Source organism: Trachemys scripta, chromosome 6 (assembly GCF_013100865.1).
Source record: "Trachemys scripta elegans isolate TJP31775 chromosome 6, CAS_Tse_1.0, whole genome shotgun sequence".
Classification (NCBI taxonomy): Eukaryota; Metazoa; Chordata; order Testudines; family Emydidae; genus Trachemys; species Trachemys scripta.
Genome location: NC_048303.1, coordinates 9381758 through 9399954, shown reverse-complemented (window position 1 = coordinate 9399954; position 18197 = coordinate 9381758). Strand labels below are relative to the sequence as shown.

Sequence of the window (18197 nt, the reverse complement as noted above, 5' to 3'; positions counted from 1 at the left end):
CTCCCCCAGAAAGCCCCCCCCAAACTCCCGACCCCCCCCCCGTCTCTTGACTGCCCCCTCCAGAACCTTCCTGCCCCTTCTCCGACCCCTTGGTCCCCTTGTCGTTGGCCTTCGCCTAAGGTCTCTGTGAGCTTGCTCAGGAACGGCCTGAGCCGTTCGTTCCGGCATGCTGGGCAGCAGTGGGGGAGGAGCTCCAGACTGCCGGAGGCGATCTGCGAATGCAGGGAGGGAGGGAGTGATCTCTGCTGCAGGGGAAGCAGAGGAGGGGCTCTCTCTGGCTGTCAGAGCCCCATGTAAGTGGCACCATCTGGCCGGCTGCCCTGTTAGCCGCGCGCGCTCTGCATGGGAAGTCCGGACATTTACAAATTCCCCCCGGACGCTATTTTTAGCTCAAAAAGCCGGACATGTCCGGGGGAATCCGGACGAATGGTAACCCTAACCTAGAGGTGAAAACCTCAATAGTCCATTTCCCAATTCCTGAGCTATTCCACTTCCTAGCTGCTTAATGTTCCATAGTTGATTCATGTACCATGGTGTGCCCAGTAGCTTCCTAGTGCTGTCTAAGGGTGGTTTGGTCAGCTTTCAATATCACTTACAGCAAAGTCAACCAGAAATCACTCCACTGGGGCCAGTGCAGTTACTCCAGTTACACACAGTTTTATAGATATCAGACATGACAGATACTGCAGTTTATGAGTCATCTTGGCCAGGTCCCCATGTAAAGGAAAACTGGCTCTCTATTTATTTAACTTAGTTATATAAAGGCTTTGTTTGACTGCTCATGCAACCGCATCATTACGGTTGTATTCCAGCATCACTATGATGTCAGTGACTTTCGGTCACTATTATTGTAGACCAGATTTTTAACCAGTGACCCGACGGCGTAAATCTCTCATTACTAAACTCCTATGAGCCATCTAGCCCTTCCTTTGCTTAACAGTTGATGGTGTATTGCAGTCAGTCATTTGTTTCTTGCAATTAGCACTAATCTATGTGCAAATTAAGTCCGATTTGGTGCTGAAGCAAACTGCAAACCGCTGCATGCCATCCACTAAGCGACACTGTAGATTCCTATTAAGATTTCTTCAGCCTTCTCAAATGCTTTCTTAAATGTAAAGACTCACTTTGAAGACGCAACAGAAATCCAAAACTTCTCCCCTAGGATCGCTCTCTTTCTACACCTACCTGGGAATTGCTCTGTGTTTGTCTTTCTCAGTCAAGCCAATTTGTGTCTGCTCTCTAAACAGAAGACTCTTTTCTCTAAATTATTATTTAACGTTAGTGTTGCAGTAAATCAAGCTAAAGCTGTTAATTAAAATGTTCTTAACCCTCCGTTGCTGCGATGCCGACAAAAACTTCATACTGATAGGCAGCTGGTGTGGTGAGGCTGCTGCCTTTTGGACCAATCCATATTGATTCATTGTTGCTTTGTATTCCTCCTGTCAGCCTATCGTTTTCTCTCTTCATCCCTTCTATGTAGGAAGTGCCAGACTAGAGCAGAGCAGTGGTCAGGCTAGTATGGCTTTCTGCTTCTGCAGTGGCATATAACTAACACTGCAGAAAGCAAACCAGACAGCAATGTATCCTAAAGGCCCAGGAGATCTTTTCTGAGGCCATGGAGCCAATTAGTTAGTAGTTTCATTTTTAAGAGATCCCTAAGCATCTAGGGGCCTAGACAGACACTGTGATGCCAGTGAATGAATACATAAAGAATGGCCCTGGGTCAAGCTCCCATGCAAGCCCTGCTGAGTCATGACATATCAAACCTTCAACCTGTAACTGAATATTACCTGTTCTGCCCCTCAGATCCTATGGACAGAAGCAAGCCTCTGACTTTATGGGTTGATTTTAAATGGCTCGTGTTTGAAGCTGCTCAGGGCTTTGAATGTGAGAAGCAGATACAGTGGAGATGGATTTGTGGGCACAGTGAAGGTAATTAATATGTCAAACTGTATATGGGAAATGAAATTGATCACCTGGATATCGTGTTCGTATCTATCTCAGGGACAGATCTGGCCCCATCCCTGAAGTATCTGAGCACCTAACAATCTTTAATGAACTTATCTGCACAATACTCCTGTAAGGTAGGAAGGTGTAACTGCCCCCATTTTACAGATAGGGCTCAGAGGGACTAAGTAATCTGACTAGGTCTTATAGGAGGTCTGTGGCGGAGCAGGGAACGCACACACACACACACACAATTTGGTCTGTGTTTTTACATCACCTAGCACAATGTAGGTTCACGACCGGGGGTCTTAGATGCTTTGATAATACAAAAAATAAATAATAATACATATCATCTATACATATAAGATCTGATCAGCATAGAGATACATATAGATATCCCAGAGCAGGTTGAATGAGAAAACATTCACCAAAAAGAAAGCATGAATCAAATATCTTTTTTGAAAAAATGTTGCTGCTATTCATCCAATAACATATTCAGTGCAGAGTATGCAGTCAGATCTAGAACTGGGGAACTACAAAAAACTACTCATGGAATACGATATTCAGCAAGCCACAGCAATATTTGGGGTGGACTAATACTATCTGGCTATCCCTAACATGGGATTCTCTGTACACACAGAAAGAGGAATCGCTTTACCCACTAGTGAAAAGTAGCTCTCTCCAGCTGCCCATTGAGAGCATCAGAGAACAGTGTAGGCTATCCCTCAAAAAACAAAACAAAACAGGTTTTGACGTTGCCAACAGTTTGCCATGCTTGTTTATGTGCAAATCAAGTCTTGTTTTTCATCAGGCAACACTATTTGGTGGGGATTTCCAGAGATTTATTCTGTGCAGTGTAGATGGCCCATTCCTACAAACACTTAGGCCTGAGGGTAACTTTAATGATGAGAGAAGTCCTGTTGATTAAAACAGAACTACTCAAGAGAGTTAAGCTACTCACTTGTGTGTTTGCAGGATTGCCTCTAAAGCAGTACATACTGTATCAGCAGTAGAATGGTTACACACCCATTTCACTGTATCTCTTGTTCTAGAGCCTTAGCCCAATATTTCTCCTACTCTCCCTTTGTCATATTTGTGGTTAACTGTTAAAAAGCTAGATAGACAGACAGCTCTCGTGTATATCCTAGCAGACATTGGCTGATACCTAGAGCTTGGTTTGACCTCTTTGCTGGTTCCCTTAGCTTCATCTGTTCGTGCTTCCCATCTGTGATCTAAAGGAGATACTGATTCCACTGAACATTTGAGTTAAACTGGTGCCATGTGGAGTGGTGGAGGATGGGACTACAGGATATTGTGTAGGTGAGTTAAGTATTAATTTATAAGGCATGTTCATCATGCTAAATACCTGACACTTGGAGATTGATGATTACTACCTTTCTTAATAGCTGCATATGATTAACTTTATACTCCTGTAAATTAACTGTGCATAGTACCCACATGGTATCTGATGAAAACCATGTCCTTATTAGCTGATGTTTGAGCCAGGATGTCTGATATGCGTGCTAGATAATCTCTTCCTGTGTAATCTTCAATTACAAAGACCTGCAGAGATAATCTAAGCATAAAATAACCCCTAGATCGTGATCAGTCTCAGGAAAGGGATACACAGAAATATATTACTGTACAGAGTAGCTTTTTGGTTATCAGTCTTTGCTGCTGTCTCCATTATACTCACAACCTATATTTAATCAGATAGCATCTAGCTATGGTACTTATAGGACCTCCATGGCCAGAGTAGGTATGGACTTCATAAGCTTTAATGTATTTATCATCACAGTACTTATGGGAGAGAGGGAAGGAACTGCTATTATACTTCCCTCATTCTACCCCCATGTGATACAAATCACTGAATATCTCTCTTTCTTATCTGTAAAATGGGGATCATGATTCTTTGATCCTTTTGTCTACTGAGATTGCAAGCTCTTCAGGGCAGGGCCTGTCTCTTGCTCTGTGTGTGACCGATTCGTACCCCAGTGGGGTTCTGATCTCTACTGGGGCCTTCAGGTACTACTGGAATATAAATAATGATTTTTTTAAAAAATGAAATGGCACTTCCAGCAGCACATTGCACTGCAAACTGTTAGGAGCATATGGGCACTCGATAGCCTTAAGTGGTTCTCTCCTGACTTTTATCACGGCTATCTCCTTACACGGCATACTTTTAGTTGCATATTTTACCTCCAGCAACATATAGTAAAGAGGAACCTAGAGATATAAACAGTGCACGTATACTGCTGAGGACATGTGACTGAAACACCATGCAATAAGATTTACCAGGATAGGACAACGCTGACCTGAAAGTCTGTTGTGAATCTGCATTAAAATTTAGTCTGAATATTCAGGAAGCCTTTCTTTATCATTATTATATATTATATGTAAATAGTGGGAGACTAAAACTGCCTGATGAGAACTATCACAGCTACGGAACAGCCTCCAGCTGGAGGACTACATATTTCACAGTGCTTTTCTGGCACTCAATTCCATGAAATACAAGGTGAATTAGGAGAAAGAAGGTCAGGGTTATCATGGAAAAGTTTAATCTGTCCTCAGTGGACACCAGTTAATAGCTGTGGACAATTTCAAGAGCAGACTGCAACTGAGAATATCAGTGAAGGGGAAAGGCAAAAAAACAAGGTTGCATTGAGATCTTAGAAAATCATAAGCGGACAGATGTTCTTGGACTTTAATGAGCAGTCTTGGCTCCAGACCTTTCTTGGCAGAGCTCTTTAGTTTTAATATTTTTCCTCTTGTAGTGCAAGTTATGGCCCTGGTTAGCTGGCTCTGGTTACCTAAATGTGGATGATTTTTCCATCTAAATAATACTTTGACAATGAAGAAAACAGTTCATAGTCTGCAACTTGATGGATTAGGTCATGCGGGAACAACACCTATTAGCAGTCATGAAAGTAAGAAATTCTACGGTTTAAATATAAACCCATTTTTAAAAGTTGGAACACTGAGTCTAGTGAAGCAGAAACTGCAGGTCTAACCACTTCATCTTATTCTGTATTGACATCAATAATGCACCATGGGAAAACAAAATGAATCAGGCTTTTTATTAACAAACAATTCTACCCTCAGCTGAACTAAAAGTCAGTTTGGTTGGAAATGTAGGGGGATTTTAGGGCTCAGTTTCAAAGTGTCCTTAGTTATTTTAGGTTTTTTTCCTCTTGAGAATGTTCTTTTCGTATATTAAATGGATTAGCTTGGAAAATTAAGATTGAGCAGTTCTTCTGGTTCATGCAAATGAAAGTGCCTACAAATGCAACTGCTCCCATATTGGGAAATCAGTAATGTCCAGCATGTACTCAGGATAAAAATGATGGGGGCTCTGAATCCTTATGCATTAGGACATGACATCATCATTGTAAAAGAAGCCACTGCAGTCCATGGATAATGACCTCACCCTATGATAGGGGTATTAACCTTTTGTAACTGACTCATTCATGTTGGTTGACTATGACCAGGAAATAAATTCAGTCTCATTCCAGCATTTCTGTATGTCACACATTTATTACAATTGGTCTTTGTCCATGTAGCCATTTTTATGAATATATTTCCAAACTGCTGGTTGGTTTTCTGTTGACTAAAGATTACAGACTGGTCAAACTCTGTCTATTTGCCTAGTACACCGGGGGAGGGCAGGAAGAATATTAGCTATATGTATTTTACCTAGTAACTCTTCCATTTAAAACTTTGCTGTTCTTTACTTACAGCCAGATCCTAGTCACAGTGAAGAAAATGGAGTAATCCAGTTAACTTAAACATGAGCAGTATTTGGCTCTTAATCAAAAGCCTAAGAATCTCATATGGGCAGGCTGCATAAATTCTATATTGCTTCCCAGTGCCTTCCCCAACAGCGATTCTGCCCCTTCATTTTTGAGGCCAGGAATGACCCAAATTTGATGTGCCTTTCTAGATTCAGAATCCAGCTCTGAATCTCCTCCAAACCTGGCCATTCCAATAAGGTGCCCGTTCCTCCAGAACCCAAGCGTGAAATGTGCTTTATGAGAGAGTAATGGGATATCTGATGGTGCAGGAGCTCTGGGCCTCCTCCCAAGCCAAAGTTGTTTACGCTGCAGCAAAACACCAGTCTCTGTGTCATTACCAGGAAGGCACCTTTATAATGCAAAGTCCAATTTTGTCTGCAGACAAGGTTCCAGTGTGTGGGGAAGAGAAGCCCTGAACCTCCAAATGGAATTTCAAGTCTCCTCCTTCCTCCCAGTCCCACCTACCCACCTTACCTTCTAAGTTATAAGTGCTAAAAATCAATCAACCTTGCTCCTTAATCATCTAGGTCTTATTGCTTCAGTGACACCAGGCTCCCCCTGCTACCACCCCGGTCTGAAGTGCACGACTCTGCCTGACTCCTGCTGACCAGAAAGTGAGAGAATTAGACTAGGATTCTAACCGGGGTCCCTGCCTGTTTATCCATCCAAAAACAGCCTGTCGCCGGGATTCCTGGGTCTCCTGATTGGCACTACAACACACAACTATTGGGGATGGCTCAGTGTCCCACAACTACCATTTAACTCCCATCACACCTAATGGGACTAAGACTAGTGATCAACAGGCATCTTTTGTAGGCCCTCCATGCCATAGGAGAAAATCTTTCTTTAATATGATGGCTCTACTTCCAAGGGCTGTGCAAGCAAAGACTCAATTCACTGTGGTGAGAGGTACTGGATTCCATCAATAGGAAAGTTTGCAGTGCTCCCCTTGCCAGCAATTACCTATAGTAGTGACTGCTGTAGAATCCAGTGCCCAAGAGATTTTCAATGGAAAGATAAGAAGTGAGGATAAATAGGAGAGAAATAGAGAAAATATTTATAAAAATACTATGCAATAACGAACTGTCTTTAAAAGGTTTTGGCTTTAGATCTAGCCAACATTCTTGCCAACTCCCCAACAAGCCAAAGTTTGGATAATCATGGGGGTTTAATTATATAATGACAGAGAAGTAAGTGACTAGCTTTTAAAAAGGAACATAACAGTTGAGAATGCCAAGCTCCTTTTTGTTCAGGTTAGAAATTCAGGGCTTACCTGAAGAGGCTGAAGAATCATAGGTACTTCTGTCCTTCCTATTCATCCTGAAAGATTGAATGTCCTTTTCCCTGTAAGTTCCAAACCCTTCAAAGCTTCTTCTTTTATTCCCACTTGCATCATTGTCCCGCTTTTCGATGGAGGAACTGATTTCACCAAACATGTCCAGGGACTCTGACCTTGCACTACTCTCAGTGTTACCCGAGTATCTCTTTGTGCAAGAGTCAATGGGATCATTGCTCGAGTCACTTTTATCTTTGCTCTGCGTCCACTGCTGGGCATCAGAAAGTGATAATGTAGACAGTGTATCCACTTCAAAGTTACTCTTTGAGCCTTTGTGTCCCGTTTCACAATGCTGGTGCTTCTGTTTCTCCTTATGCTTGCTTTTCTCATTGAGCAAGGAAAGGTCTTTGTCTGAGCCACTTAGCCTTTCGCTGATCGCATGGCTGGAGAATCCGGTGGACTTGCTAGCAAAAAGACCACTCAGATCTTCATGTGCCCCCAATATTCGCTCATCCTTATGCTTGTGCTTATGTTTGTGTTTTCTTTTGTGAAGTCGGCCACTAGAAACGCTTGTTCCTCCAACCTTTGGAGGCGCCAAGGAGGACTGCATGTCTCCAAGGCTCATTCCCACAGGCGTCTGCAGGTGCACTCCATGTTTGGCTTTATGCTTGGCAGTGGTGGACATCTTCATATGAGAGCTTGAATGGAACTGGGGTGGGGGCACTGCGGGTCTCATAAATGGGGAAGCTGCTCCAAGTGTGTGGGACAGGTACAAAGGAGCTGGATACTGACCGTAGTAACCAAGATTCATCATAGGCATTGATGTGTAAGGCATTCCATAGGGTGCATAGTAACTCCCACTGGGAATAGGGTAACCGAACCCTTGTAAAAAAGGCACCTTTGTCATGGTGTCATTGGTTTTGGCAGGTCTACCACGCTTCTTCTTAGACTTCATGTCAGAGGTCCTGCGAAGATAGAGCAATGGGTCATACTGGATATATGGCACAGGGTAATAGTGATCAAAATTAATCCTGAAAATGCTAGGATATGGATTTTCGTGGTAAAATGTGTAGCTTCGATGGGAAATCCTGAACACTTGAAACTTGTTGATGAGCTCCTCGAGGTCTGCAAGAAACTGGAGGTCATCTCTGTTCTGCAGGCTTTTCCTTTTCCTCTTGTGCTTTGGCTTTTTAATGCTCTCGTGAGCGAGAAAGTTATCAACAATGAGATGCTTCTGCCGGTGACCATGCCTGTTCTTTGTGCTGGTGTCAGATGGTATGGCCTCTGGATTGTCCAGGGTACAGAAATCAAAAGAGTACCTCCTGCGGGATTCTGAGCTTTTTTCTGCTTGGTCAGAAGTGCTGTTATTGTCTGTACCTATTCCACTGTCGCTTGGTATGGTTTCCTCGCTGTGAGACTCACTCACTGGTGACAGCGTGACTTCTTTCAGAGAACCTATTTCACAGAGATGGGAAGGTGAGTTAGCCATTAACCTGGGTGGAGACAGCTTCCAAGTTCCACTGTGCATTCCTTTCTGGGTTTTTGTAGGAAGAGCACTGATGGGTTGAAGATTTGGCATAGTTTTTAACTCTGAAAAATTTGTTTCAGTGCTTGCAGGGCTAAGGTTGCCATTAGACCCCACTAACTGTGTTGAAAGCGGATGAATAGCTGCTGGTGACAATGCCACAAGTGACTGCAAGTTGGAAGGCACTGCTGGGTTTTCTGGCTGGCTCGAAACAGGCCTTGAGTGCTTGATGGCTGTCTTAGGTTCTTCTGGAGGGGGCTGCAACTCTGCTCTTGGCTTCCTGCCCCGTTTTTTGCCAATGTAGATAGTCCCCCTCTTGCTGACATTTATTTGCTTCCCTAGTCTGGCATCGATGGTCGCAGGCCCTGCGCTGGACGGTGGCTGGGCTTTTGTTTTCAAAGCTATGTTGCTGGAGCAGGACAAGATCTGATTCAGAATATTCTTCCTCTTGAGGGTCTTCATCTTGTTGATGGTCTTGATGGTCTTCTTATCCAATACGCCCAGCTTGCCGACCTTTTTGTGAAACTTCAGTTCACTGATGGATTTGTCCTCCCCTGGGACCATCTGGGCCAGCTTAGCCAGGTTCCGTCTCCTCTTCCTTTTCTTTGTGCCTGGAAATTCTCGATTGATTGGACTGACCGGGCTGGTGGAGGTTCCCTCGTGGATAGTTTCGACAGTGAGCAAAGGCTGTTTCTTTGGTCGTCCTCTTTTTTTCTTGATGGGCGTAATCACCGTAAGACTGTCTGTATTGGTATACAGAGGGCTAGATGGAGTGATGGGATAGGCTGACGGAGGCTCTATCATCAGCTTCTCGGATGTAGCCATGGAGGTTTCTTGAAGCATGTTTTTAGGTTTGCTGCAGGTCCATCTCCGTTTTGCTGCAAGTTTTGGGTGCTGGACATGTGGCAATTTGCTAGATGCAGAAAGATTGTTAGGAGCGGACATGGAAGTTGCAGCTGCAGATTTTCTGAGCCTACTTGCACTGTTTGGGGGAGCTTTGTCAGTGACCCCACTGCTCTCAATAGCCGTCAATGGGGACTCATTCTCAGGAGGTTTCCCTTGCTTTATGGCTCGAAGATCTTTTTTGCTTGCCTCCAGTTGTGAACTAGTCCTGTTTGCTACTTCACTGCTCATGGGAAGTCCAGAAGGTAGGCTTTTTTCCTGGAGAGTTTTATCTGCTGAAGATTTTGCAGATTGCCTTTTTTTCCTTTTGTGGCCAGACATATCTGCTGTCGGAGTCTTTATTGGGATAGTAATTCGTACGTGACTGGTGTCACTCTCAGAACCATTGGCAGAACTTGGGTTCTGCCTCGAGGGCGATGCTTCTAGCATTTTGTCCGTTGAATAAGATTCCTTTTTCCTTTCCATGCTGTCATGGGTTTTGCTCTCAAATGCTTTTTGAGCATTTTTCACCCATTCTACATCTGTGTTTTGGATGGTGTGATTTATTAAGTCTTTTTTGCTGGATTTCTTCTTGGTGTTCCCAGTGGGTTGGTCAGGGATCTCCATTTGGCCTCCTCCCTCTTTATCCACTAGAGGCGAAAGCCCATTGCACTCGGAAGGATTGCTAGGCTGGGATGCTGCAGTGAGGTTATTTGGCGCTGGAACTGCACTGCATACAGCCAGCTCTTTATTATTGGTTGACAACTGACTCCATGTGTTTCCTGCACCAGATTTCTTTGTTTGAGGCTTGCTGAAAGAAACAACTGGCTCTTGAGCAGAAACCTTGGTGGCACTAGCTGCTTCTCGGCTGGATTCTGTATTGAGGAAGCAACTTTGAGAAGCAGATCCTGTGTCAGAGCTTGCGGACCAGTCAAGATGGTGCTGGTTGCTGCTTTTTTGCTGGTGCTTTGATTTTAAGGTGTCACTGGTGAAGTCCTGTTGGAGGCCTGGGTCATAGTGCAGAGCAGAATGCTTTGGGGGCCGGTCATAAACCTGCAAAGCAGAAGAAAATGAAAAAAAAAAGTGTGTTTATTGGGCCCATCATAAACATTAACGTAAAGATCTTATACACTTGCACGTTGAAGGACAACTTCTCTTAAATGATCTTCTCTTAAGTTCTCAGATACTTTGTAAAGTCTCCTTCAAAAGGACATAGGTGAAACTTGACCACATATTTATGAGTTGTAAATGCAGCTTTTCGCAACCTTAAGACCAAGAGAAATATTTCCATACACTTTTAAATGACTAAGGATATACACAGGGAGTTTGTGTGTGTGTGTGTTTGCACACTTTTAACACAAGCAAAACCTTCCTTTGTAAATGGCCTGATTTTGCAACCTGTTCTCATGTTGAGTAACCATTGCCTTTGTGGGCAGTCTGTCAGTGTAAGAGAGGGTTACAGAATCAGATCCGGTGTTTGCAGCTCAAAAATTGCAGCGTGGTGCTAATGCTTAGCTTTATATATGTGAGTAGGCCCAACTGGACTACTCATGTGACTACAGGAAGGTAGGATCAGGACCCAAATTAGTTTTTAACATCTCTTTCCAATTTAATGAACTGTAATTTGCAATGTAGGTAAGCAATATTTTCAATATGATTTTTAATCTGACAATATCCCTTCAAACTTCAGGGATAACATTAAGGGCACAGTTATGTTGAAGACTAGCGCAAGGCAAATGAAAGTCCACATTGATTCTCAGTGGAATTTCTTCAGATGAAGAAATTACGTATGTTTCAGACATAACATTTTCAAAAGCCCCTTCAAACAAAACAAACCCACTTCACTTTCATGTACTGACCACGTCTAGCCTCTTGCTCCCCTGTAATCATTTGTTGGTTTTATGATGATTTCCTATCCATTTTTGTGACGCTCTATGTCAAGCTGTGAAACGTGTTTCATACATATAGTATTGCAAGCTACTCTTCAGTACTAAGCTGTGATTGTAATTAGACTGTGAATACCAAATAAATGATAAGCTTCCATATGAGGAGAGATTCAAAACATTGGGACTGTTCAGCTTAGAAAAGAAACAACTAAGAGGGTGGGGGATATGATCGAGGTCTATAAAAACATGAAAGGTGTGGCAAAAGTGAGTAAGGAAAAGTTATTTACCCCCTTTACACAACACCATAATGTGGGGTCATCCAATGAAATTAATAGGCAGCAGGTTTAAACCAAACACAAGGAAGTACTTCTTCACACAACACACAGTCCAGTTGTGGAACTCATCACCAGGAGATGTTGTGAAGGCCAAAGTATAACAGGGTTCAAAAAAGAATTAGATGAATTCATGGCGAATAGGACCATCAATGCTTATTCGGCAAGGTCAGGGACACAACACAATGCTCTGGGTGCCTCTAAGCCTCTGACTGCCAGGAGCTGAGAGTGGACAACGGGGGATGGATCACTCGATAATTGCCCTCCTCTGTTCCTTTCCTCTGAAGCATCTGTCCCCAGCCACTGTTGGAAGAGAGAATACTGGTCTAGATGGACCACTGGTCTAACCCAGTATGGCCATTCGTATGTTTTTATGTTTAAAGGTGCTGAACCACCAGGTTCAGGGTTTATGTTTAGAGACCTGTAAACATGCATATTATTGGCAAGTGGGTGGTGATAGATCCTTAGTGTGTGTATGTAAAAGTCAGGCATGTGGCCTTGTTGGAATATACCATAATAATTAAGCTATTCTGGTGCACTGTCTCAAGGAGTAACTGGAGATTCTTCAATTCTGTGGCTTGTTCAGCACTTGTGCACGTGGGCTGAGCATGCTTAGGAAAGGAAAGGGTTCCCAGGAAAAGTAAAGTGAGAAAACAGAATGTGCAGCTGTTGTAAATTGCAGGTGTTTGGGTTTGTGAACCCTTCTTCTTAGCCTATTCCCAGAGCCCAAGAAGCAGTAAACAGATCCTGAGGAATGAACTAGCCCCTCGTTCTACAAGCAGCTCCCTCTAGTTCAGTGCTGAATCACATGGAGCAGGAAGTAAAGGGGGGGGTTCTAGGATGACACAATCTGCTTGTTTACATGGAGGAGTTCAGTTTCCAGGGTTGTGAATTTGATATCCTTCTTCAGCCAGACCTATCAAAATGTAGCCACCCGCCTCCATCCCCTTTGGCCACTGAAAAAGGAGGGCATTGAAATACTGTATTTAGTGTACAATTATTATTTTTTAAAATAATGATCAAGCTCACGAGATGCATATTCAACTTCATTGACCCCCTGATGCTTCTGCCGGCTCAGCTTCCAGACCAGATTGTGCCTGGTTCTTATGGTGTGCAGTGTGACGAGCCAGGGGGCAAGATTGACTCCAGTGAAGGTCCAGGCACAACTGCAGACCATCAATCCCTCCCTACTCTCCTTGGAGCAGACATGGGGGTGCAATCTTTCCTTATCCTGGCTTTCACAGTGAGACTGTGGGACATGGAAGGGGAAATACATCGCACTTTATCAAGCAGTCTAGCAGCAGGCTTTCTTAGCAGAAGGTTTGCTATCGACTTCAGTCAGACCAGGATTATACCTCTTGCTTCCACCTCAGTCTATAAAGCAGCTACCACACTGAGAGGGCTACCTGGTGTGATTCTTGTTTTTCATTAATATTTACATGATTCGCACATATACATTGCCGTGGCAACCAGAAAGCTCCATATCGGGGTCATGCTGGGTGCTGTACAAACACAGGAGTACGCAATCGATGCCCCAAAGATCCCAAAATAATAATGATTTCTCACTTAACCCCTCTCCCCCAAAACTAGAAATTACAGGGCTCTGATGGCACTGTTCCACTCTCACTCCACTGTTCAAGGGAGGTCTAGGTTGGACATTAGGAAAAAGTTCCTAACTGTCAGGGTGGTTAAACACTGGAATAAATTGCCTAGGGAGGTTGTGGAATCTCCATCTCTGGAGATATTTAAGAGTAGGTTAGATAAATGTCTATCAGGGATGGTCTAGACAGTATTTGGTCCTGCCATACAGGCAGGGGACTGGACTCGATGACCTCTCCAGGTCCCTTCCAGTCCTAGAATCTATGAAACTATGGATCATCCATGAAGATGTAGCACTTTACTTCAGTGGAGCACCTAGCCCTATGGCTGGCATCAAAGTAACCCTAAAGTTCCTCCCAAAAGGCTGAGTTGTGAAACTCAATGCCATGAGAAATTTCATTTGAAAAGTAAGGGTTATAGCAGTCAGAAAAAAAAAATCAGATGCTGCTAATGCCCCCCACCTTTAGCTTAAAAGAGGCAAAAATATTTAGTTCAGGGCTAAAAATAGTAATAATAATTTGAGGATCGACAACTTGGATGCCAAATGCAAATCAGCTGAATTGTTGTGACTCAGGGCTTATCCACACCAGTGGTTCTCAAACTTTTGCACTGGTGACCCCTTTCACACAGCAAGCCTCTGAGTGCGACCCCCCCCCCTTACAAATTAAAAACACTTCTTTGTATAATTAACACAATTACAAATGCTGGAGGTGAAGCAGGGTTTGGGGAGGAGGCTGACAGCTCGCGACCCCCCAAGTAATAACCTCATGACCCCCTGAAGGGTCCCGACCCCCAGTTTGAGAACCCCAGTCTACACTGAGCAGCAATATGGTCTACACAGGGGTGTGAATTGCGGAGCACCCCAAAGTGTTGCACTCTAACTGCCCTGTGTGGACACTGCTGATGCAAACTAAAAGGTCTATATTAAAGCAAACGAGGTACCTTTCTGCTCCCGCCAGCAGCGTCCACATGGGGCAGTTAGATAGCAACACTCTGGTGCACTCTGCAATTCACACATTGGTGTAGTTTAGACATAGCCAGTTACCTCTCCGCTCCGATCATCTTGTCTCCCAAAGCGGAGGCTGACATGGAAACGACCAACAGATCTCTAACGATAGCCCTGCTGTTGCTACAATACCACAGAGAAGTACAAGATTTATATTGAAATGCATGAAAAGAGATACATGTGACATCTAAAGTACCAGTCCCGCAATTGTTTAATCACGTGCTCTACTTTAAGCACAAAATAGCCACCATGATTTCAACAGGACTTCAAAAGTTAAGCCCTTGTGGAAGGGTTTGCAGGCCTGTGCCATCCATGCATTCTATCAAAACTATGTATTCGCCCAAGCATGCAACAGCCCACTGGGTCTCTTAATGTAGCTTCTTCCAGTATCATTTACTATGAACTTTCCCCCGACACACGCATGTCACTCGAAAAGAATTCTTCAGCATACGCTACTCCAGCATGGCAACCAGAGATCATGTGGCCTGCAGCAGGTCGAATTTGACTTGCTGCAATTGATACGTGGGCACTGTTTACTTAAAAGAACTGGCAAATCAGCTAGCTGAAAGTAATGCAGTTAAGTGTATTTTGTTCCCAGTGTATCCATCTGGATCACCCCCTGATCCCATTGTCCCTAATGTTTCAGCTTCAGTTTCCCCTGCTGGGTGAGCACCACAATCAAAGGGCATTGTGAACAAAGACAGAGCAACAACAAAAAACAAACAAAAAACCCCACAACAATCCCCCGCCTCCTCCCCACAGTCAAGATAGCCCTGGGGACTGAAGCTTTCAGTGGGGGTGACTGTGAACAGGACTCTCCAGACAACAGCTGATGACCATTTCTCATTGCATTTTATGGAATCCATTTCTTTGTACAACTGCCAGTACATAATATACCGCAGCTTGGTTGTTGGCTTCAGCAGAGTTAATTGTAGCTATGTCAGTAGCACTGAGAGCAGAATCTGGCCCATTCATGGGAATGGAAGATTTATTCGTATTTAGCTTTTGGTCTATCTGTATAATTTCATCAGCCGGGCCTGCCCGTGTTTGCATTTTGCTCTTCATGAGGCCCCAAATCACAGCAATGTGGGAACTCCTTCCCTATCCAGCAATTCTGAAACACGTTGCCTGCCATCCTTTCTTGAGGGAGGAGGGGGTAGGAATTTAGTCTCGCAGTGTTGTCAACTCCCACGATTTTAGCACACGTGTCGTGATTTTTGGAGACACTCTAAAAGCCCTAGCTCCTGGATGGGTGTGACTATATGAAAATCTCAGTTTTAATTTTTAAAACAGTAAGTTCCTAGTCCTCATGGCTACATAGACAAGATGGGAAAACGTAGCGTAAGTGCCCCCCAAAAGCTTAGAATGCAGAGGACAAAACTGAAATGAACCCCGAAGTAGTCTATTTTTTAAAAAATCTCCTGATTTGTAATCCAATCTCATGATTTTTGAAGCCTGACTCAGGATTTTTTAACACACAGGGTTGGCGATGCTGCATAGACCTGTGTCAGCTGCAAGTGACAACACACCCAGCTCCAGCTCAGCTGCCCTGCCCAGAGAATAAGGGAGGTGGAGCATCCACTTCCAACTTGCTCCATGCATGATCTGGAGGATGGACCTTCAGCAAGTTTGCAGATGATACTAAACTGGGAGGAGTGGTAGATACACTGGAGGGTAGGGATAGGCTACAGAGGGACCTAAACAAATTAGAGGATTGGGCCAAAAGAAATCTGATGAGGTTCAACAAAGACAAGTGCAGAGTCCTGCACTTAGAATGGAAGAATCCCATGCACTGCTACAGAGTAGGGACCGCGTGGCTAGGCAGCAGTTCTGCAGAAAATGACTTAGGGGTTACAGTGGACGAGAAACTGGATATGAACAGTGTGCCCTTGTTGCCAAGAAGGCTAGTGGCATTTTGGGCTGTATAAGTAGGGGCACTGCCAGCAAATCGAGGGACATGATCATTCCCCTCTATTCGGTGTTGGTGAGGCCTCATCTGGAGTACTCTGTCCACACTACAAGAAGGATGTGGAAAAATTGGAAAGAGTCCAGCAGAGGGCAACAAAAATGATTAGGGGGCTGAAGCACATGACTTATGAGAAGAGGCTGAGGGAACTGGGCTTGTTTAGTCTGCAGAAGAGAAGAATGAGGGGGGATTTGATAGCTGCTTTCAACTACCTGAAAGGGGGTTCCAAAGAAGATGGATCTAGACTGTTCTCAATGGTAGCAGATGATAGAACAAGGAGTAATGGTCTCAAGTTGCAATGGGGGAGGTTTAGGTTGGATATTAGGAAAAACTTTTTCGCTAAGAGGGTAGTGAAGCACTGGAATGGGTTACCTAGGGAGGTGGTGGAATCTCCTTCCTTAGAGATTTTTAAGGTCAGACTTGACAAAGCCCTGGCTGGATGATTTGTTGGGGATTGGTCCTGCTTTGAGCAGAGGGTTGGACTAGATGACCTCCTGAGGTCCCTTCCAACCTTGATATTCTATGATTCTATGCTGCCCATTTACCGCTGCACACTCCGATCTGGGTAGCTTACACAGGTGCATATAGAATTTATCATCCCCTTTTATGCCTTTATGATGGCATGCAGTCCAAGCCACAAGCTAACTGCTTAAAAGAAAGGGCCGTATTCTGCCAACCCACAAGGGTGATGTACTCTGTCAGCTTTAAGGGTGACAGAATCTGGTCCATAGGAAACATTGACATTTAATTACTGAATACCTCACACTTTTTAAAAATCATTCCCCTTTCAAAACCTCCCCCTTAAATCCATGCACCACTTACTGTCCCAGAGCAGGAACAATAAGAGCAAGAAGAGATCCCAGTAACCAACTGGTCAAAAGCGAGCCCTTAGTAAAGATAATATAGGTTAAAAAATTGATATAAGTTAAAAAAAAAAACACTAAAAGAAACTTGACTGCTAATATGTAAGGAGCCCCCTTTTCCAAATGCACCTTCTTCCAGAGGTAGCAAGCATAAAGCTTGTCAAGACCCTGGCTCACAAATCAAAGTTAATACTATAACGCCCCCTCTTTAAATCATTCGCAGATCCATCTGTGTAATGGCTCCTCAAGTGTAATTCCCTATTAAGAGGCTTTATCTGGAGAGATAAGCAGCTGGTTCCCATGTCACTAATTGCTGTCTGCTGTGATTTTAAAACATCTGCACCATTGTGCTCTTCATTTTCATATTCTAATCACCCTGAAACTTGAAAAAGGTACATCATTGATTGTTTCGTGGGTTAATTAGTACACAGTCTCCTTGTAGAGACAATTTAAAGGCAGTCAGAACCTCAATCAGCAAGTTTGTTTTAAAAATTAATAACATCGGGAGCGTCTGTGGGGATTGGCATCCACCGTGACATATCAGAGTTAGCTCTGGGGATATTGTGTCCTTTGTTACACTGTTTTTAGGACAGGGAGTGTGGAAGCTTTTCATAAATGGATGATGTAATTTAGAACCAGGGTCTTGGAAAGTGCTTGCTGTTATCTCACAGCCATCCCTGACTCCCCCTAGAAAATTAGTCTAAAGTCTTATTTTTAAAAGTCAGTTCGGCACTCAGGAGCAAAAGCCTCCTTGAAAGTCACTGGGTTCCCACTCCTACATGCTCAAGTCGCTTTTGAAAATGGGACTTAGGTTCCTGGTTAAATGTTACCTTGAGGGTTTTAGAAGGGACCAGTGACTTTGGATGCCCTCAATTTTTGGTGCCCAATGTGAGGCATGATTTTCAGAATGTGCAGAGCAGCTGCCTTCTGAAAATAAGGCCCTTTTTTGGTTTCTTAAATTGGGCATCCAAAAATGGAGCCACCCAAAATCACTAATCACTTTCAAAAATCTTGGTCTGGGTTTCTCCATCATATAAAGCTAGTATGTATGACAAAATATTATTGGATGACAGGAGTGAGGGGGGACACTTCTAAAGAAAGAGAAAACAGAGATCTCCAAAAAA

The 18197-nt window shown here is 43.7% G+C and overlaps 1 protein-coding gene across 1 annotated transcript in view; it reads right to left on the bottom strand.

Moving 5' to 3' along the window:
- The window catches only part of SETBP1 (SET binding protein 1), a 336685-nt gene that overhangs the window by 86276 nt on the left and 232212 nt on the right, over positions 1–18197 (bottom strand). Inside the window, exon 3 of the mRNA XM_034774276.1 lies at positions 7012–10474. Coding sequence (XP_034630167.1) covers positions 7012–10474 — 3463 coding nt within the window. The remainder of the gene's footprint in view (positions 1–7011; positions 10475–18197) is intronic.